Consider the following 21,956-nt stretch of genomic DNA (forward strand, 5'->3'; position numbering starts at 1 on the left):
AAGGATAGGTGTTATCTCTGCTTTAAATGTCTGGTAGAATTCCCCAGGGAAGCCATCTGGTCCTGGACTCTTATTTGTTGGGAGATTTTTAATAAGTGATTCAATTTCCTCACTGGTTATGGGTCTATTCAAATTTTCTATTTCTTCCCGTTTGAGTTTTGGAAGTTTGTGGGTGCTTAGGAATTTGTCAATTTCTTCCAGTTTGTCCAGTTTGTTGGCATATAATTTTTCATAGTATTCCCTGATAATTGCTTGTATTTCTGAGGGATTGGTTGTAATAATTCCATTTTCATTCATGATTTTATCTATTTGGGTCATCTCCCTTTTTTTTTTTTTTTAATTTTTTTTTTCAACGTTTTTAATTTATTTTTGGGACAGAGAGAGACAGAGCATAAACGGGGGAGGGGCAGAGAGAGAGGGAGACACAGAATCGGAAACAGGCTCCAGGCTCCGAGCCATCAGCCCAGAGCCTGACGCGGGGCTCGAACTCACGGACCGCGAGATCGTGACCTGGCTGAAGTCGGACGCTTAACCGACTGCGCCACCCAGGCGCCCCCCTTTTCTTTTTGAGAAGCCTGGCTAGAGGTTTATCAATTTTGTTTATTTTTTCAGAAAACCAACTCTTGGTTTCATTGATCTGCTCTACAGTTTTTTTTAGATTCTATATTGTTTATTTCTGCTCTGATCTTTATTATTTCTCTTCTGTGCTGGGTTTGGAGTGTCTTTGCTGTTTTGCTTCTATTTCCTAACAGCACACGCTGTTAGATTTTGTATTTGGGATTTCTTTTTTTTTTTTTTTTTTTAATGTTTTTTTTGAGAGAGAGTGCTGCAAATGGGGGAGGGGCAGAGAGGGAGAGAGAATCCCAAGCAGGCTCAGCACTGCAATGCCCACTAGGGGTTAGGCTCCATCTCACTGATTGTGAGATCATGACCTGAGCTGAAACCCCAAGAGTTGGATGCTTAAGTGACTTAGCCGCCCAGGTGCCCCTGTCTTCAAGAGTTCTGATAAAGTTGATTCTGACAAAGTTTGCAGATTTTTTTGTTGTTGTTCATATATTTTTTTCTAGTGGGGGACAAGCTGCAAAAGTTACCTTCTCTACCATTTTTGCTGATGTCACTACAGAATAGAGGTTTTTTTTTTTTTTTAAACCTAATTTCTGTATAGCTGTGGCAGGTTGCAGATCAAATATACTGAGAGACAATCTATTCAGAACAAAACATCTCTTCTCAGTAGCTGATCTGCATTTGATTTGACCCTGTGTACATACCTTGCTTCCTAAAAGTATAATGTATTATTTTCATGGTAAAAAAAAAAGTAATCCAATACTCTTTTTAAAGTATATAGAAATGAGTCAGTTTTCCATGACACCCTTTATTTTGACATGTTTTATGTCTTGTAAAAATCTATTCAGATCATAGATTCCAATTTTTAAAAATAAAGTGGTGATATATATTTTTATTTCTGGGGATATAATTATTTTTAAAATTCCCCTTTCCTAGTTTACCACTTGGGTTTGACTACCTTATGAAATATATTGCAAATTTTTATACTTTATGATACAAAATAGCTAAAGAGAAAAAATGAATGTAAAGTGACAATTTTCTTTTTTCTTTTCTTTTTTTTCTTTCTTTCTTTCTTTCTTTTTTTTTTTTTTTTTTTTTGGCAGGTTATTAACAAATTCAAACAGACTAACAACAACCAGAAATGCTGTATGGGCCCTCTCAAATTTATGTAGAGGGAAAAACCCTCCTCCAAACTTTAGTAAGGTATGAATAAAATATACAAATTAAGGAATCTATCTATGTAAATGTTTAAATCTCCTTATAATAGATTTTTAGAGATTGAAGGAAACATTATGCCTTTTTTTGGTAATTATTTTCTTTATTGACCAGACAATATTGAGATATACAGTGGAAAAGAAGTTTCCCTTCTGCTCTTACTTTACCTCATGATTGCCCCTCAGCAACCATTGTCACTTTGTCACTTGATGTTTATGTACGTTAATGTTGACTTTAGAAATCCACTAGTCTAGTCCTTTTCATTTATAGGAAATTGAAGCCCCTGAAAAGGTAAAGGTAATTCATCCAGGTCTACTCTTAGTTGTAAAATCTGAAAAGTAATTAGTCCATGGTGGCTTCTGCTTTCCCAGTGTACTTTTTATCTGTTTAGAATATCTTTTTCCCCATCTCCTCATATTCTGCTAAAAGAGTAGATTATTATTAATAAATTCCCAGTCTAGTTCTATTGTCTTACCAATAAGATGCTGTTAAAAAAATAGAATGTAGGTAAATTTCTGGGCTATCATTATACTTCTTCTGAATTCAGTATTAATTAAAGAGGAACGAGAGCTCAAAATCTGGTGTGGATTTAGTGATAACGTTTCTGGGGGCAAAAAATAATAAATTCCTTATTCAAAAATATGCATGAATTAGTATGCCTTCTCATTTATGCTTTAACCATTCCAGTTTTAAAAATGGGTGATTTGGCCACATTTCATGTGAACTGCCAACACGACTTTAAAATCTCATTGGTACCATGATTCTGTTGATCTTTCTCCACACCCCATAGCATGTTATGGGTTCAATCATAGTTCATAAAATTCTTATACTACCATCTATGCTTATTCTATTCCATGTTTGTTGACAAGTGCATAATATGACTAAAGAGCTAGTTTAAAGCATTGTAAAGTATGCTAAAAGGAGGAACAAAATTATTATTTTAATCAGAAATTTGGTTTAATAGATATATATCTTAGAAAAGTTTTGCATAAGTTGTACCACAGCTCCTCGAGGAAGCATATTATAAAACAATGTTGCAACAATGGCCTTATTCAGTATAAAAGGATTTTTTATAATTTTCACTTTAATAGTGAAAGAAGAAATGAGTATTTGGACTGTGTATAATACAAGGAAAAGAATATTATGTGGTACACAAGTACCCCTCAAACAGCCTTAGAAAAAAACCTATATAAAAAAGCTGATTATTTGGCATGATCATTATAGAATTGGAAGAATAGAAAATGTTCATATTTTATCTAAGGAGATGATAAGGCTCCATTCAACTGATGGTGGTGAATCTTTCACCAGCTATTTATATGTTTAGACTTGCATGTAGAATTTGCTTGCTAATTATATTTATGGTTTTAGCAATCATTGTAATCTATTTTACCTCTTAAAAATGCTACTTTAATTGAGATTTTACTCCGTGAACTTTGGTTTATGCATTGCTTTTCATTTTAAATTTCTTTCTTTAAAATACATTCCTTTTAAGCATTTGGGGTTTTGTTGCCTTCCTCTGCTTTTAAAATAGTGTGGATCTGTATGTGTATATTTTTAAATAATAATTATGAGATAGTTGTAAATATATAATTAGTTTAAAATGCCATGTTTGATTTTTCCTTTTTCCTTATTAGTAACAGTATTGGATTATTTTTTTAAATATATATTTATTTATTTTTGAGAGAGAGAAGGAAAGACAGTGCACAAATGGGATAGGGCAGAGAGGGAGAGACAGAATCCCAAGTGGCTCAAACTCATGAACCATGAGATCATGACCTGAGCTTAAATCAAGAGTCAGCTGCTTAACCTACTGAGCCATCCAGGTGCCCCTTAAAATATATTTTAAATGTATATATATGTGTATGTGCATATTTCCCATTTCATCTTATAATGTATTCAAAAAAACATGTATTCAGGAGTTGAGATTTAATAAAATTAGTAGTTTTAACTGTTTCAACAAGTTAATTCTTAAATGAAACTGGGTTTCTCTCCCCTTCTAAGTATGTGGAGGTAAAAAATTCAAAGATCAGTGGTACATTTTGGTACTACTGCCTTGATTTTTTTTTTTTTAACGTTTTTATTTATTTTTGAGACAGAGAGAGAGAGACAGAGCATGAACGGGGGAGGAGCAGAGAGAGAGGGAGACACAGAATCAGAAGCAGGCTCCAGGCTCTGAGCCATCAGCCCAGATCCTGATGTGGGGCTCAAACTCACGGACCGCGAGATTGTGAGATCGTGACCTGAGCTGAAGTCGGACGCTCAACCGACTGAGCCACCCAGGCGCCCCACTACTGCCTTGATTTATACTGAAGTACTGATAGTTTTACCCACCATTGCTTTTGTAGCTTTAGTACAAATGTCAACAAAGTGAAAAAGACCCATTATGTGTTAGAATAATTATGAAAATGGTTTTGGCATTAAAGAGCCCCCTGAAAGTTTCAGGAATCCTCCAGGGGTCCATGGACCACACTTTGAGAACCATTGGCCTACAACTTAATGCTTAGTATCTGCTTAATATGTACCTAATTCCCTTTTCTTCCTTAACTGCTTGCTTATAAATCACCTTTTCCATGAGCTCTACTCTGATTACTGTGTATAATAATGTAATCTGTCACTGCCTCCAGCCACTGACTTCCACATTTTAATCTAATTTTTTTCCTCAGCATCCTTTAACATAGTATGTGTTTTTAAAATTTTTTACATATATTAATTTAAAAAAATCTTCCATTAAAATATAAACTCCTTAGAGTTAGGAATCTTTGTCTCTTGTTTACTTATATATCCCAAGCTTATAGTGTAATTCACGTTAAAAGGGCTTAAGACTTTTGTTGCGTACGTTTTCTGTGATTTTTCTATGAGAGATTTTTCCTGTATTGTTGACTTTTTTGAAATTTTTATTTTTACAATCATATTTTATATTTTCAAGATTTTTTTTTTGTTTTCTGCTCATTTTTATATAGACTTCTTCTATAAGCTTCTTTTATGGACCTAGCAAATTGTGTATCTGTGAGGATTTACAGTTTTTTTGAGCTTTTATTTTTTCTGGTGTCTCTGTTTTTTTGTATGTTTTTGTTTTGTTTATGGTTTGTTTGTCTTAGTCTCATTTTTACTGGGGGATCTCCTCATTTAACTGGTGGTCTTGGGTACTCTGGACATACTTAGGAAGCAGGCAGTAAAAGCTAAATGGAAAATGGGTAGATAGGTGGGTGTTTAGACTCATCATTTCATGGACTTCATTACAGAGTAATTGGACAGCAAAACCATGTTTTCTCTGAGGAACTCCAAATTTCAGTATGCTTTCTGAGATCATACTGTCTCCAGAGACGATTTTCCAGTCTCCTGCTGGAAAGTAAATAGATTGGGTTGAGGTGTGGTGTATAGATAATACTACTGGAGATGTGAGAATTGGGTATTGGAAGACGGCTAGAGGATTTCTTCAGTTAGTATGTAAACTTTTACTCTGGAATTTCTGATCCTGTGCTTTATTTCAACCTTGTCTATGCCTGATACCCCAAAGTTCAGTTTCTGTAGTTCACTTTTTGTTGTTCAGCTTCTCCTTAAAATAAACCTCTAGTCTTTGGTAGCATTGAGAATATTAGACACCTACCTATATGGTAGGGACCCAGAGTCTAACCTGTTTCCCATTTAGATTTTTAAGCTCTTTCTGTTTTAACACTGTTCCTCTTCTGTGTTTTCTGTGATACCTGGTACCTCTGATTCTAGAGATCTTTGGGATGATAGTTGGATGATAAATTAGCTTTCTTCTTCTTTTTTTTTTAAGCTTCCTTCTTATTGGTAGCTGCCTCTCCAGGCATTGAGGTGCCACCTTTCCCTCCTCATTTATAATCGTGTCCCCTATATATTACGGGCAGGATTACCGATGTCCACTGCACTCCTCAGAGATAGAATTTGTATTTCTCTTTCTTCTTTTCCTTGTTCTGAGAAGACAGTGAATCAGAAATAATTTTATTTTGCGTCCTTTAAAAATATGTAGTACTTCACTGTTTTTTAAGTCAGTACAAAGATATGGATTAGCTATGCTGAATTTTTTAACTCAAAAATTTATATTTGCTTTAAAAATAATTTACACATTTCTCTGTTCAAGGAAGAGAAGGTGGTTGGCAAGGGTGAAGGCATGATTGTTCAGGAAGGATCCAGTTGTGCAGATTTGTTTTACTAACTTACAAACACATCTATTTTGTAAAGAAACTATTTCTTGTTCCAGGGCCCTAGGGTCATCCTTACAGGAGACGGCCCAGCAGAGAACATTGATAAGTATTTTTAGAAGGTTATAGTTTATGTCCTGGCAGTCTTTAAAATCAAGGTAAAGAGAAAATTCATCTAAAATACTAGAGCATGAGGGGCATCTGGGTGGCTCAGTTGGTTAAGCGTTTGACTTCGGCTTAGGTCATGATCTCACGGTCCATGAGTTCGAGCTCCATGTCTTGGGCTCTGTGCTGACAACTGGAGCCTGGAGCCTGCTTCGGATTTTGTGTCTCCATCTCTCTCTGTCTTTCCCCTGCTCGCTCTCTCTCTCTCTCTCTCTCTCAAAAAATAAGTAAACATTTAAAAAAAATTTTTTTTGAATAAAAATAAAATACTAAGCATGAAAAAGCTATCATTACTCTTTTTTTTGTAGCATATCTAAATTTAGCATACAGCCCTTTTCTGAGATAGAAGGGATACTTTAGGTTGCTGATAAAACAAAACAAAACAAAACAAAACAAAACAAACTTCAAGGATGCCTGGGTGGCTCAGTTGGTTAAGTGTCTGACTCTTGATTTCAGCTCGGGTCATGATCTCCCGGTTCATGAGTTTGAGCCCTGCGTCGGGGCTCCGCTGTGACAGCCTGGAGCCTGCTTAGGATTCTGTCTCCCTCTCTCTGCCCACCCCTGTGTGTGTGTTTACGTGTGTGTGTACATGCATGCTCTCTCTTTCTCCCTCAAAAATAAACAAACATTAAAAAAAAAAAACTTTAAGGAATATAGAATCAATACTGATCATGGCAATAAAAAGAGCCAACCAACATCTCAGTCTCGGTGCTTACTATATGCCAGCACTATTCTAAGATGCTATGTGCATTCTTATAATTTAACAGGACTGTGTTATTCCTGTTTTATAAATGAAGAAAATGGGTTTCAGAGATGTTAGGTAATTTGCCCATGGTCACACAGCTAATGAATCTAGGTCTGTCTGACCTAAGAAAGGAAAGATCATAAATTTATCTAATTCAGCCTTTGTTTCACAGAATTGGAAACTGAGTCTCAGAGATGAAGTGATGTGCTCATTGCACAGCTAATTAGTTGTAATATTAATGCTAGAGGGCTTAAGTCTCTGGTGTGTGTGTGTGTGTGTGTGTGTGTGTGTGTGTGTGTGTGTTTAATTGAAGATTCAGGGTTTCATTACATTAAGAAGTAGAGTTTAGTAGTGACTTCCATTTAAAAACCTTTCAGATTTCTTTTTGTATTTTCTACACCTTTAATCCTCAACTGTTATTAGGTTTATTTCCAATAATGTACATATGATGAGTAGGTTGAGATTCATTTATGTTGTATCATATTCCATGATTATTATATTAGACACTTTTAACATTTTTACTTCCCTCTGTTTTGATATGCCTTTTTTGGGTGTGTATGTGTATGATTTAAACATAGAGCATCTCAAATATGTATTTCATTACCCTAAAAAGCTTTAAATTACCACATATCTTATTTAAGATTAATTGGAAATAATTATATGTTCATATATCTGATCATAATTTTAAAATAATAGAATGTGTTAATTTCGCTGGTACTTTTGTATTATTAAATTTTTGTTTTAAAATGAGTTTCTGCATTTGCCTAAGGAAACTTGGTCTTAGAGAAAATTGTTAAATATTGGCTCTTTTCTTTTCTTCCAGGTTTCACCTTGCTTAAATGTCTTGTCACGATTATTGTTTAGCAGTGACCCAGATGTATTAGCAGATGTGTGCTGGGCCCTTTCTTATCTCTCTGATGGACCCAATGATAAAATTCAAGCAGTCATTGATTCTGGAGTCTGTCGAAGATTGGTGGAACTTTTGATGTAACTATAATTTATGATAAATAATTCTATGATTGTGTATTAAGTCTAGCAGTTAGAGTAATGGCCTTGTAAATATCTCAAGAGTCACCATCTTCAGGAAGGATTAAAAAGCCATCAACCCCACTTTTCAGAACAGCTATAATGCTGAAAAGCTATAATGCTTAAATTTGCATCTCATATCCTCTAGTTGGAACTAATCATTTCATTAATATATTTCATTAATTTTAATCTCTTAATGAGTGGGAGGGATTTAATTCAGCAGGTATATATGGAATTCCTATTGCCTCTAGTGTTGTACAAGATATTGTTAATGAAGTATAGAACACAGTACTTGTTCTTACAGAACCTGTAATCTAGTTAATTGTTCATTACAATAGCTAACTTATGTAAAAGTCCATGTAATGAAAACATTTAGTATTTCACTTGTGTTAGTATTTCTCTTGCTGGGCTGTTATTGCTACCTTCTTTAAAAAGAATATATTTTCTATAAAAGAAGTTAAAAACTTGTAAGACAACTTGTTTTAAAAAGATAGTTTCTTGGTGTGGCTGGGTGGCTCAATTGGTTGAGCATCTGACTCTTGATTTCAGCTCCGATCATTATCCCAGGGTCGTGGGATCAAGCCCTTTGTTGGGCACTGTGCTGAGTTTGGAGCCTGCTTAGGATTCTTTCTCTCTCTTCCTCTGCCCCTCCCCTGCTTCCTCTCTTGCTCTAAAAAAAAAAATATATATATATATATATATGTATGTATATATATATATATATATATACACACACACACACATATATATATGTTATATATATATATATATATATATATATATATATATAATTTTCAAGATGGTTTCTGTATCCTTTTTTTAAAAAAAGATTTACTATATTCCTTCCTTTTGTCAAAAAAACAAACAAGGCAGACAGTACAAAGAAGAGAGGTCTGATAAGGGGTTGTGGCTCCAGTCTGAGGACAACATCTAATGGGGGTATCAGGGCTCAAGCTTGAGGGTGGCACCCATTAGACCAGAAGAGCAGGCAGGCTGGAACAAGGTTTGGAGCCAACAAATGATGGATAACAGCCTAGCCAGATCAGAAGATTGGTTATGTGTGGGGAGATTATGATAAAAGAAGCCAGTTTCTTATTCTAAGAGAATGGAAATACAAATATGGAAGGGAGGAAAGCCAGAATAATCTTGTGGTATTAGATTAGAACTGGAGATTTGAATGTGAACTCATGGCTTTTAACATAAAGAGATGTAGAAATAAATGTGTGTGTGTGTGTGTGTTTATCCTCTTAAAGAGCCTGGGAGTAGAGATACATCTATATTAAAAAGCTGAACACACAAAATCTTGGTTTTTACTAGTCTTCATTAACAAGAACCAAACTAACGTATTGAATAAAATAGGAGTCCATGAGTCCATACTAAAATAAGTAGGTAGATCAATAGATAAAGTAGAAAAGACATACAGTTGAAATAATGGTATTAGAAAATCATCATTGGCAACAATATGAATAATAATTCAAACAATACACATCAAGAAATGGTGAAAGTAGTGGTAAAAGTGGGATAAGGAATGGGATTTTACATAGTATAAAAGTATATCCTCTCCAAAATATTAATTATAAAGGGAAAAACAGTAATGTTAAAGAGGAGAAATCTGACAAACATCATGCTAATTGACTGGAGTTCTGCACCACTATTGTAGAAAAAACAGGTGTCAGATGCTATACTATGTAATGAAAAGACTATAGCATTTGTGATGTCCCAGCTAAAAGTAGGTGATCTGTGTCTTAATCATGAGGATACATTGGAGGAAAAACAGATAACTGGCTTATGATCATCAAAAATGTCAAGATCATAAAGAAAAAAATAGGAACTTTTTTGTATTGAAAGAGACTAGAGACATGACAGCTGGGTGTAATACATAATCCTGGATTAGATTCTTTATTACAAAGGTGTTACTGGGGTAACTAGTGGAACTTGAATGGGATTTCTGGGTAAAGCGTATACAGGTATTTTTGTACTATTTTTGCATTTTTTGGGTAAATTTTAACTCTCGTATATCATGTAAGTTGGTATTTTTATTATTTTTAGGCACAATGATTATAAAGTTGTTTCACCTGCATTAAGAGCAGTTGGTAATATTGTGACTGGTGATGATATTCAAACACAGGTGAGTTCAGACTTTAATATAAATTGTTAACATAATGGATTTTAAGAAATTTACCTAGTTTCATACTACTTGGTTACATATTAATCAAGACTTTAGCATTGCCACAACTATATAGACATCTACAATGTAATGGTAATAAGCATATTCTTGGTAATAAGTGATTAACCTCAAATACCTCTGTGTGAAAGCACTATCCTAGATATATATATATTGATGTAAAGAAGTATAAGATAGAAGGTAGGCTCTTGAGGGATTTATGATAAAATTGAGGAGAAAATACATATTAAAACAAAGTAAATTGCCCAAGTTTAGTATATGTTTGACGAGAGCTGATTGGTCAGTAAATGCGATAAAAAATTTTAAGAAGAGATCACTGTGCTGAGAAATCTTTGTAGATTCCATAACGGAGTTGTAATTAAACTGTATTTTAAAGATGGAGAAGAATTTGAGTAAACCAGAAGAGATTTATATGACCATAGGTACAGAAGTAGATGTATGAGTTGTGTTTAAGAGACAATAAGGTTGACTGGAAGAGGAACTATCAGGGAGAGAGTGATTGATTATAAACAGGTTAGAAGGGGATTGGTTAGAAATGGGAGGGCCTTTTTTAGTAGATTGAAGATCTAGATTATGAGAATGGAAGGAAACATTTCCCGGATTAGTAACTACATGTGTCTGTGTCTGTCTGTCTTTTGGAGAATGGTGACATACCAAAAAAAAGGTGTGATGTCAAGATTACATCTGGGGCAGTCTTTTTTGAAGATAGGAACTTAAACTCTGTAACACATTCAGTTCTCCTTTGCCACCATTAAATAAATTTTATTCTAATTTACATATTGTCTTTCAGTTTTAATTTATTCAAGTCCTATTTAGGTACTTACACATTAGTTATTAAATAGGTAATTCTTAGTAATTGATAGTTTCTAATTTGAAATAGCTCTTTAAATGAGAATGCCCTTTTAAACATACACTCTTCAGCAGAATTTTCATATACTGCTTCATGCATTTTTCACCAAGTAAATTTAATGCAAATGATTGTGGGTATTTTGAAAATAGGAACATAATTATGGCATGGAATTAATGTAAAGAGACAAAGCAGAACATACTATTTTATAAAAGAAAAGTGGAATAAACATTTTAATGAACAAAAATTACCTTATTGTAGACATTAAGGTTTTTTACATTTATAGAATCAGGTACTTTCGACCTGTTTGATTTTTTTTTTTCCATCATCTCATTTGGTAAAACTAGGGGTCGGATACTGGCCAGTCACTAAATCTCTCTTCAAATTGTTGTATCAGTTGAACTCTTGAGTGTATTCCTAAACTTGAAGGGCACACCTCTGAAGGTACTGCTAATTCGCATTTTGGTGGTTTGACAAGGGCACTTTCTGCACCTGCATTAGACCAGATTTGGCAAAGAGGGAGGGTAGAAGATAGCAAAAACCTAAGTTTTACTTTGAAAGGAATCCCTTTTTTCCCAATTTAGTTTTTCAGAGTGGTTTTTATATTTCTAAATTAAATCATTAGTATATTTTTGTGTGGATTTTTTTCATTTGTTTTGTTTTTTGTTATTGTTTTTGTCATAAAACTTTGTTTCCATTTCTGATTTTTGTTTTAGGTAATTTTGAATTGCTCTGCATTACCGTGTCTCTTACACTTGTTGAGTAGCCCAAAGGAATCAATCAGAAAAGAAGCCTGCTGGACTGTTTCTAATATCACTGCTGGAAATAGAGCTCAGATTCAGGTAAATACCTTTCAGATCTAAGAAAACAGCAAGATTTCATAAGTCAGTGTGGACAAAAGTCAGCATTTTACCAGTGGTTTTTTTTTTTTTAGTGAGTTACTTAAAAAGATCTTGAAAAGTATTTTAAAGAACATAGCCTTTTCTCCTCTAAAATAATAACATTAATTTGTAGGAGTCTAGTGAGGAATTGTGTGTGTGTGTGTGCGTGCGTGTATAAAATTGCCCACAGTGCTGGCACATATGGCTACTCTTTAAAAAGGATGGATTTATATTAGTTTTAAATAGGTAGTGATCTTCCTTTCTAAGCTTTTAAGTAGTGATTTATTAGGATCTTACCAAGCTTCTTGAGTCAAAAATTATCCATTTTGATAAATTATCCACCTTGTACTTCATCATATTTAAAATTAATATTCTGTTAATATATTCTCCAATCATGAAAGTTTGTTGAAAGATTAGAAAGATTATCAGAGGTATTTCCAAAAAGCCTGACATTTTAAAACCAACGAGTCTCTCCACTTACTAATATGTTTAAAACAGTATTTGCATTGATTATGCTGTATCATTTTTCCTCCTCAGGCTGTTATAGATGCAAATATTTTTCCTGTTTTGATTGAGATTCTTCAGAAAGCAGAGTTTCGCACCAGAAAAGAAGCAGCTTGGGCTATAACTAATGCAACATCAGGAGGCACTCCAGAACAAGTAAGGTATGATAAAAATTTTTTTGATATTTTTTAAAATGTCAATAGAACTAAATGAAGTACTAAATACATTTTATTTGTTGATGAAACTAAAACATTATTTCTAAATCAGTTAGTAAGCATTTTAATGTGAAATGAAAGCATTTGTTACATTAGGTATATTCATTCACAGGTTTTTTTTTTTTCGTTAAAGGATAATTAACACCATTCTCTTTGACAGACTGTATTTAAAAAATCAGAGATTAAAAATCTGAAAAAGAACAGTCTATATTAATTTGCAAATTTTTTTAGACCATTAAAGTCACATACATGTAACTTTATTATATAGAAATGGCTAATGAATTTGAGCATCCCTTATCTAAAATACATTGAAATAGACATTTGTTTGTATAGTAATGTTCTCCTGACTGGTTATTAGCCTTATCTATGGATGGTATCTTTTATTTTTCATTACTAGTATTCTTTCTTTCTTTTTTATGATAACTTTTTGAATCTAAGCCATTTATTGTTTATTTACTTGTTTATTTTACTAACAACATAAATAGGTACTCTGGGCTTTGAAGTCAGGATGCTTTCAAATCCTGTTCCCTCAGTAAAAGTTGCATGACCTTGACAAAGTCATTTTACCTGTTTAATCCACAGTTTCTTAATTTTTTTTTAATTTAATTATTCATTTTGAGAGAGACAGCAAGCAGGGGACAGGCAAAGAGAGAGAGAGAGAGAGAGGATCCCAAGTAGGCTCTGCACTGTCAGCTTGGAGCCCAACATGGATGGGGCTGAATCCCACGAACTGTGAGATCATGACCTAAGCCAAAACCAAGAGTCAGACACTTAACTGACTGAGCCACCTAAGCACCCCAGTTTCTTCATTTTTTAAATGAATTTGATTAACAGATAGTACTTATGGTAGTATCTTGATAATTAAATGTAATTCATACATTTAAATGCTTAACATGGTGCTTAAACATTAAATTCTCTACTAAGATTAGCTGCTGTTATCATTATTATGTGTAATCATCACAGCTTTTACGATCAGAATTCTTGAGTTTCTTTTTATCTTGTGCATTTACCCTCTTTTCCCCCATAGCAAGGTTCTACTTTGCACTTGTCTAAAAGCCTAACTTCCTACAGAATCTTCTTGTTCTATGGATTTGTCTGGAAACTCAGGACTTTTTAGGTTTCTTGAAGTGCCTATTTAGGAAGTATTTTCTAATTAGTATTTGATTTATTTCTTAATTTATAAAAGAAGTCAGGCTACTAGCTACTTTACAAATCACTGAGAAGGTTTTGTCTATCATTGCCTACACTTGTACTATATCTTGCTGTCTTAGATTTATATTTCTACATGTTGATAACATCTCTCCTTTTTATTTTCCATTCTACTTGTTTCATTACATTTCCATTTCATTATGTTATGAATATAAGCAGTAATAAAACAAGATCTTTCCTTTGTTCTAGCTTGCATTTTTTATATACTAATATTATTTTTATGTGCTTTGGGTACTAAAGTTTCTTTGTTCACCTATAAATAGTTGTGTTTTTTCAGTTTATATTCATTATTATGTCGTCCATATGTAATTAGATTTATTAGTGTGAATCAAGTGTCCAAACCAAGGTGATTATTTTTCTAACCATTTTCACCATTTCATTAATTCTACATATATCGGAAGAGATCTTACATTAATTTCAGCATGCATACCACTAATATTTATTGAATATCTGATATTGCCAGTTGTTGTGCTACATCATTTCAGTTATTGAGTGTCAGGAGTATATCAGATACTTTCATGTATTTTATGTCCTTTAACTTCATACCTCTATGAGATATTCATTCAACAAATATATTGATCAATTTTAGTATAGTATATGGCAAGTGAGTGCTCTAGTGAAGGTATATACATTTTTTAAAAAAAGAGAGTGAGGGTGCCTGGGTGGCTCACTCGGTTAAGCGGCCGACTTCGGCTCAGGTCATGATCTCACGGTCCGTGAGTTCGAGCCCAGCGTTGGGCTCTGTGCTGACAGCTCAGAGCCTGGAGCCTGTTTCAGATTCTGTGTCTCCCTCTCTCTGACTCTCCCCTGTTCATGCTCTGTCTCTCTCTGTCTCAAAAATAAATAAAACGTTAAAAAAAAATAAAAAAAGAGAGTGGAAACTAACTTTATTGAATTCTTAACTGTATTTTTACAACAACACTCTGAGCTTGGTACTGTTATTATCCCCATTTAAAGATGGGGAAACTGAGGCACAGAGCAGTCACTCAAAGTCACATAACTAATAAGGAGTGGATTTGGCCCTTGAAGTCATGCATTCTGGCTTCTGCACATGCTTTTTTCCTTTATGCTTAGTGGACGTTTTGCCAAGTGAATAAATCAGTTACTTTATTTTATAGAGAATGGAAAAGAGCTAATAAAAACTAGAAAAGGACAAAGTATTAAAAAATGAGTGGAATAACTTTTGTGAATATTATGTTAAAATTATTCACAACAGAGCCTGTTTTGCTCCTAGAAGCCTTCTGTGCTTCTGAAACACAGGAGATACCTTAGAACATCAGCTACAATTGTTTTTGTGGGAAATTTGATTTAAATGTCCCTTTTCCCTCTCCATTTCTGCATACTCCCATGCGACCCTGATATGTGTACATAGGCTCACCTTTAAAAAAAGAAAAAAAAGCACCTTGAAGCCACTATTCTTAGTATTCATATTGCCATGCAAAAACAGACCCAAGTACCAACTTGCTTATGTGTATCTTTTTGTAATATTTGTAATATCATTTATGGCTAATTATGTTAAATGAGAGTAGGAGAGTAAAAAGAAGTTTTGGGTTCCTATGTAGATGAATATTTAAATGTTTTCATGTTTGAGTTTATATATGAGTACTTTTCTTAATTGTTTATGTAACATTTCACTAAAGAATATTTTCCTATCATTGTTGTAAATATTTAAGTCTTTTTAAAATTTTTTTCCTCTACTTTTTTTTTTTTTTTTAATTACTCTGAAGGTATTTGGTAGCCTTAGGTTGCATTAAACCCCTTTGTGACCTATTGACTGTTATGGATTCTAAAATAGTCCAAGTGGCTTTAAATGGACTTGAAAATATTCTACGTCTTGGAGAACAAGAATCTAAGCAAAATGGAATAGGCATTAATCCATACTGTGCTCTCATTGAAGAAGCATATGGTAAGCAGTCAGTTCAAAATTTATCATTATAGTCAATTCTTTTTGTTTTTAATTGCTGTTTAACATTATGTTGGTTTTAGGTATACAAGATAATGATTCAATATTTGTATATGCTACAAAATGATTACCATAGTAAGTCTAGTTACCAACCATTATTGTACATAGGTATAAAGATTTTTTCTTGTGATGAGCACTTTTAAGATTTACTCTCTTAGCAACTTAATAAATATGTAATAAAATATTCTTAACTGTATAGTTCCCATACTGTACACTATATTCCCATGACTTATTTATAACTGGAAGTTTGTACCTTTTGACCTCCTTCATACCTATTTTGCCAACTTCTTCACGGGCAACCACCAGTTTGTTCTCTGCCTCTAGGAGCTTGGCATTTGTTTTTGTATTTTTGGATTTGACATATAAGTGAGATCACATGGTATTCGTCTTTCTTTGTGTGACTTATTTTATTTAGCATAATGCCCTTAAGGTCCATCCGTGTCGCACATGGCAAGATTTCATTCTTTTTATGGCTGAATAATATTTTATTATATGCATGTATACCACAATTTTTTAATTCCTCTTCCATCAGTAAATACTTAGGTTGTTTATATATCTGGGCCACTGTAAATAGTGCTGCAGTGAACATGGGGGTGTGGGTATCTTTTCTAGTTAGTGTTTTTGTTTTCTTTGGATAAATACCCAGAAAAGGAATTGCTAAATTATATGGTGGGTTTTTTTTGTTGTTTTTTTTTTTGAGTAGCTTAATTTTTTGCAAACCCTCTACACGGTTTACCATAGTGGCTGCATCAGCTTACATTCCTACCAGCAATGCACCAGGGTCCTGTTCTCTTCACATCAGTGCTTGTTATTTCTAGTCTTTGAGAACTGATTCTAACAGATGTGAGCTGATATTTCATTGCAGTTTTTATTTATGTTTCCTTGATGATTAGTGAGGTTGAGCACGTTTTCAACCTGTTGGATATCTGTGTTCTTTGGAAAAACATCTATTCAGATCCTCTGCCTATTTTTTAACCAGATGGTTTGTTTTTGGTGTTGAGTTTTATGAGTTATTTATATATTTTGGGTATTAACTCCTTAAAGTATATGATTTTTAAATATTTTCTCCTATTCTGTAGGTTGTCTTTTCATTTTGTTGATGGCTTCTTTTGCTGTACGCAAGGAACAGTAACCTTGCGTTTTAGTTTGATGTAACTTCACGTGTTTATTTTGACTTTTGTTGCCATTGCTTTTGGTGTTAAATCCAAAAATTGCCAAGACCGATATCAAAGAGTTTATCAGCTGTGTTTTCTTTTGGGAGTTTTAGAATTTCAGATCTTACATTCACGTAATCCATTCAGGGTTTGTTTTAGTGTGTGGTATAAGATAGTGGCCCAGTTTCATTCTTTTGTATGTAGCTTTCCAGTTTTCCCAGCACCATTTTATTTATGTTTATTTATTTTTGAGAGAGAGAGAGGGAGAGAAAGAGTACAGGGGAGGGCAGAGGAAGGAGACACAGAATCTGAAACAGGCTCCAAGCTGTCAGCACAAAGCCTGATATGGGGCTTGAACCCACAAACTGTGAGATCATGACCTAGCCGAAGTTGGTCACTTAACCCACTGAGCCACCCAGGCGACCCCCCAACACTGTTTTTTTGAAGAGATTATTATTTCCCATTGTATGTTACATTCTTTGCTCCTTTGTTGTAATCTGATTGATGTTATATGTGGGTTTCTTACTGGGCTCTCTATTATGTTCCATTGATGTGTTTTTATGCAACTAAGTTTTGATTATTATAGCTTTGTCATATAGTTTGAAATCCAGGAGTATAATGCCTCCAGCTTTGTTGTTTTTAAGATTGCATCTGGCTATTTGGGGTTTTATGTGGTTCAGTACAAATTTTAGGATTGTTTGTTCTGTTTCTGTGAAAAGTACCATTGGAATTTTGATATGGATGATATTGAATCTGTAGATTGCTTTGGATAGTGTGGACATTTTAACAGTACTAATTCTTCCAACCCATGAGCACAGAATATCTTTCCATTGATTTGTGTCGTCTTCGGTTTCTTTCATTATAGTTTTCAGTGCACAGGTCTTTTACCTCCTTGGTTAAATGTATTCCTAGGAATTTTATTCATTTTGATGCACTTGTAAATGGGATTATTTTTTAAATTTCACTTTCTAATAGTTTGTTATTAGTTTATAGACATGCAGTAGATTTTTGCACTGTTTTTGTATCCTCCTACTTTACTGAATTCATTGATTAGTTTTAACTATTTTTTTGGTGGAGTCTTTAGGATTTTCTATTATAAAACCATGTCATCTGCAAATGATGATAGTTTTACTTCTTCCTTTTTGAATTAGATGCCTTTAATTTCTTTTCATTGCATAATTGCTCTGGCTAGTACTTCCAATACTATCCTGTAATAATACAATTGAAGAGGTTCATCTGTAATCAAATGAAAAAGATTTTCAGTATCACTGAGACTTGTGTGTAGATTGTTTTTCTTGGAAGCAATGAAATGAAGTGCTGTAGATTCTGCTTATCTTGTAAAAATAGACATTTTCAGTTTCACTTATAGGTTGTACTTTTGGTAAATTATATAATAGATGCACTGGATTTGCAAATAGTATTCATTCCATATTGGTATCTTCTGGTTCATTCTCTGAGATAATGTGTGTGTGTTAGTTTGCTCACCTTTTGGTATGTTTTTGTTTTGATGCTTTCCATTTTTGTGCCTTTCATTTAGCATAATTACTTTGGAAAGGACCTGTGGATTTACATAATCTAAAACTGTCATTTTAAAATTGAGACACTAAATTACAAAGGAACCAAACTATTTGGGCAAAATCACACAGCTAGCAGAGTGAAGACTGTGATGTTTTTACCCCCAGGCCTGTGCTGCTTCCTCATACCGCACTGCCTCATGCTCTCATTCTTAAAGTTTAAAGCATAAATGGTGTTAGCTATCAGTATATGCAAAAATTAGATAAAAATAACAGCCCCATTGCTAGTGAACTGACAGATGCTGTGGATTCATTATTTCGGTTCAAATTTATGTTGAAACCTGTGTAACAATTTTCTATATATATGTATATAATAGGTCTGGATAAAATTGAATTTCTGCAAAGCCATGAAAATCAGGAAATTTACCAAAAGGCTTTTGATCTGATTGAACATTACTTTGGTGTAGAAGAAGATGATCCCAGCATTGTACCTCAGGTGGATGAAAATCAACAACAGTTCGTGTTTCAGCAGCAGGAAGCACCAATGGAAGGGTTTCAACTTTAACTTGGTGGGGGAAAAATTAATGGCTAAAAAGGGTAGTTTCAGATATCTCTTCTTTGTTACAGTGTCAGTAGGAATGTTTGGTGTGTTTTTACTTAGAACAGAAAAGAAAAAGTTGATGCACTTTTAAAAAGCAAAACAAAAGTTTCCATTCGGATGCAATCTTTTGTTATAGTTTTGTTTTTATTTTGGTGTACCTGTATTTGTGTTTCTGTTGTTTTATCTATTTTTTGTATCTACTTGTGAACAATTAAATACATATAAAATTATTTAATAACTTAAGCTTGAAAAGGAGAACTTTGGTAAAGTATTACATAATGGTTCTGAATTTTTTCTAGCATCTTGGAAACTGCGCATTAGCAGTTTTGCATTAGCAGAATTGCATTCTGGCAGTAAGTCTGACATGCCCAATCTATTAAATCTACCTCTATCTTGAAGCAAAAACAAAAAAGCTTCAGAAGCATGAAATAGTGTAAAAGCTAAATTAGAATGTGAAAATATCTGTTACCTTAAATTATAAATCACTGTGCTGTAGGCTATACTTTGCAAAAAAAAAAAAAAAGTTACAACAGAAAACCTGTAAAATTTATTTATAAAACATAGAAGTATTGTACTGATAATCAATTAAAATGTGGCAATTGTGAAGAGAAAAGCTGTTCTTCATGTTGAACACATTAAAATGATTACACAACATTTAAATATTTGTTTTTAACATACAAATGCTATTAATATTATTATATTTTGTATTTTGACCAAATATGCTACCATTTTTGAAATAGTGTTTTATTATTTTTTCACTCTTCATTTTAAAAAGCATCATGATAGAGATGCCATCATGAATCCAAAGTAGTGCTGCATAGCAAAAATAATACTGTAATTCTTTCTCTGATATTTCAGAGCAGTAATTGAAGAGTTTCACTTTTTGTGTAATAATAAACTTGGGTACTTGAATGGCAAAATTATCCTGAAGAAATCACCTTGTTATGTTTAAATTTTATTATATGCACTTAATGTTTGGACACTAAAGGGTGACACTAGTGAAAATTGCTAAGGATTCTTTAATATAGTTGAAATCTGTATTGGAGATTTTTTTTTCATAATACAGAGAGGGTCATACCGCTGCTTGTTGTAAATCAGTGTATTAGATTACATTTGTAGCAGATCGGTCAGTATAATGTATCTGTTTTACCTATTAACAGCAAAAACCTCTTCAAACTGTGAAGCTTTTAAAAAAAAAAGCTTCAATGGGAAAATTCTATTTATTTATAGATACATATGTATATGGTGTCTGTGTGTTGTTCTCACAGTGCTGTACTTGTTAGAGCTTTCTAAGCAGATATGGTACTGTTGAACTGCAGTCTTTTCATTTATGGTTATATGCAGGCTATTTACATTTCCAATTATATACCTAAAATACTTATTTAAAAATTAGTATACAACTGTCTTAAGATGGGAACTAAAGCATTTTTGATATGATCCATAGTCTATTCTGTAAAGAAAGATTTCATTTATGATAGCGTTTATAATGTTTCTGCTGGAAATCAGAGGCATGTTACAAGAAGAAAATGTATATAGGAGTACTTTTAAAACTTAGTATGACACTTTGTAAATTATGTATCATGAAACCGTGCTTTTGGCAAGACACTTAAAACCTACAGATATAAAATACAGGTTTAAATGGTGTCCATAATGCTGACTGTATCTGCCAAACCTCTTTTATATATTGTTAAGTAGAGGATTGTATCTGTGCCCTTTTTATTGTGGTGGAAGTTATAAAGTTGAGTAAAAAAAGGTTTTTGTTGTTGTTGTTGTGTTATGTGTATTCAAAAGAACAGGGTAGTTATATCAAAGATTACCAAATTGATGGTGAATTTATGAGGTAAACTCTTCTCTGTGGTACAGATGGTTCTAAGTATCAGGTGACAGGGTATTCCACTCTTTGTAATCAACCGAACTTAATAATGCAGTATAATTCATAAACTAACCAGCTGTGCCTGCTTTTATTTTGAGGACCCTGTAGTCATATTAATAAGTATCAGAGTCAAGTCTTTCAAACAAAGTAGTTCTTATGAAAGGAAAAATAATATATGTGTGTGTACACACCCTCACACATAAAATGATCTTTGAGGGGGCAATTTTTAAATTTTGCCAGTAAAACCTTATATCTCCAAATACAGAATATGACCATATTATAAGCATCTAAATATAAGCTTATATTTAGATCTGTTACTTGGATAATTAATTTGATTAGATTTGAATGCAAGGAGTAGTATCTAATAGCTGGGACCAGCTATTGACATGGTGATGACTTTATTGAACCAAGACTAGCAAATACTTTGTTATTAGAATTTTTTAATATATGTCAACTCCTTTCAAATATAATTTTTAAAATGCTTCAAAATATATTTTCATTATTCTTCACTGACCTTTATGGAAAAAAAAATTGACTTTCTTTCCTAATAAGACTTCTTATATTTCAATCCAAGAGAAACTGTGCCAAAAAAAAAAAAAAAAAATTAAAACATGTTATAAAGGGGAATGCATACAACATTAATGCAAAAAAAAAAAAAACAAGAAAATACTTGAAAGAGCCTTTTACATTGATTTAATTAAATTCATTGTTTCATTTTGTCTGAATTTGAATTTTTACTAGTTAATCTATGCAATTATGCTTACTTGTTTTATATGTGTAAGTATTTGACTCACTAGCCTGGTGTTTTTAAACAAGTTTTATTTTGAAACGTGTTCCTAGAACTTAATTTTTAATGTCATTTTGTTCACTTACTGGTAGCACCAGAACAAAAAGCTGAAAAAACAAAAACAAAAAAATCTGCTGGCACAGAAATAATATCATTTGGTAACTGTAAAACTTACTTGCAAGATAAAGGTTGATTTGTCGAATAAAAGACTAGAAGAAACATTACCTTTGCCTTCATATTTTTTCCTAAGAAGGAGCATTATGGAAAAGGTAACTACTACAAAGTCTAGTGAATTTTTGTTGCTGTTCTGAATTCGGCAGTCTCCTGGCTGCTTGTGAAACT

The 21,956-nt window shown here is 33.1% G+C and overlaps 1 protein-coding gene across 1 annotated transcript in view; it reads left to right on the plus strand.

Moving 5' to 3' along the window:
• KPNA5 (karyopherin subunit alpha 5) overlaps window positions 1-21,437 on the plus strand; it is a 42,537-nt gene extending 21,100 nt beyond the window's left edge. Inside the window, exons 8-14 of the mRNA XM_049654237.1 lie at window positions 1,668-1,767; window positions 7,679-7,842; window positions 9,931-10,009; window positions 11,630-11,755; window positions 12,332-12,459; window positions 15,450-15,628; window positions 18,731-21,437. Of these exons, the coding sequence (XP_049510194.1) occupies window positions 1,668-1,767; window positions 7,679-7,842; window positions 9,931-10,009; window positions 11,630-11,755; window positions 12,332-12,459; window positions 15,450-15,628; window positions 18,731-18,918 (964 nt within the window). The 3' untranslated portion in view covers window positions 18,919-21,437. The remainder of the gene's footprint in view (window positions 1-1,667; window positions 1,768-7,678; window positions 7,843-9,930; window positions 10,010-11,629; window positions 11,756-12,331; window positions 12,460-15,449; window positions 15,629-18,730) is intronic.
• Window positions 21,438-21,956: the final 519 nt, after the last annotated feature.

Source organism: Panthera uncia, assembly GCF_023721935.1.
Source record: "Panthera uncia isolate 11264 chromosome B2 unlocalized genomic scaffold, Puncia_PCG_1.0 HiC_scaffold_24, whole genome shotgun sequence".
Classification (NCBI taxonomy): domain Eukaryota; kingdom Metazoa; phylum Chordata; class Mammalia; order Carnivora; family Felidae; genus Panthera; species Panthera uncia.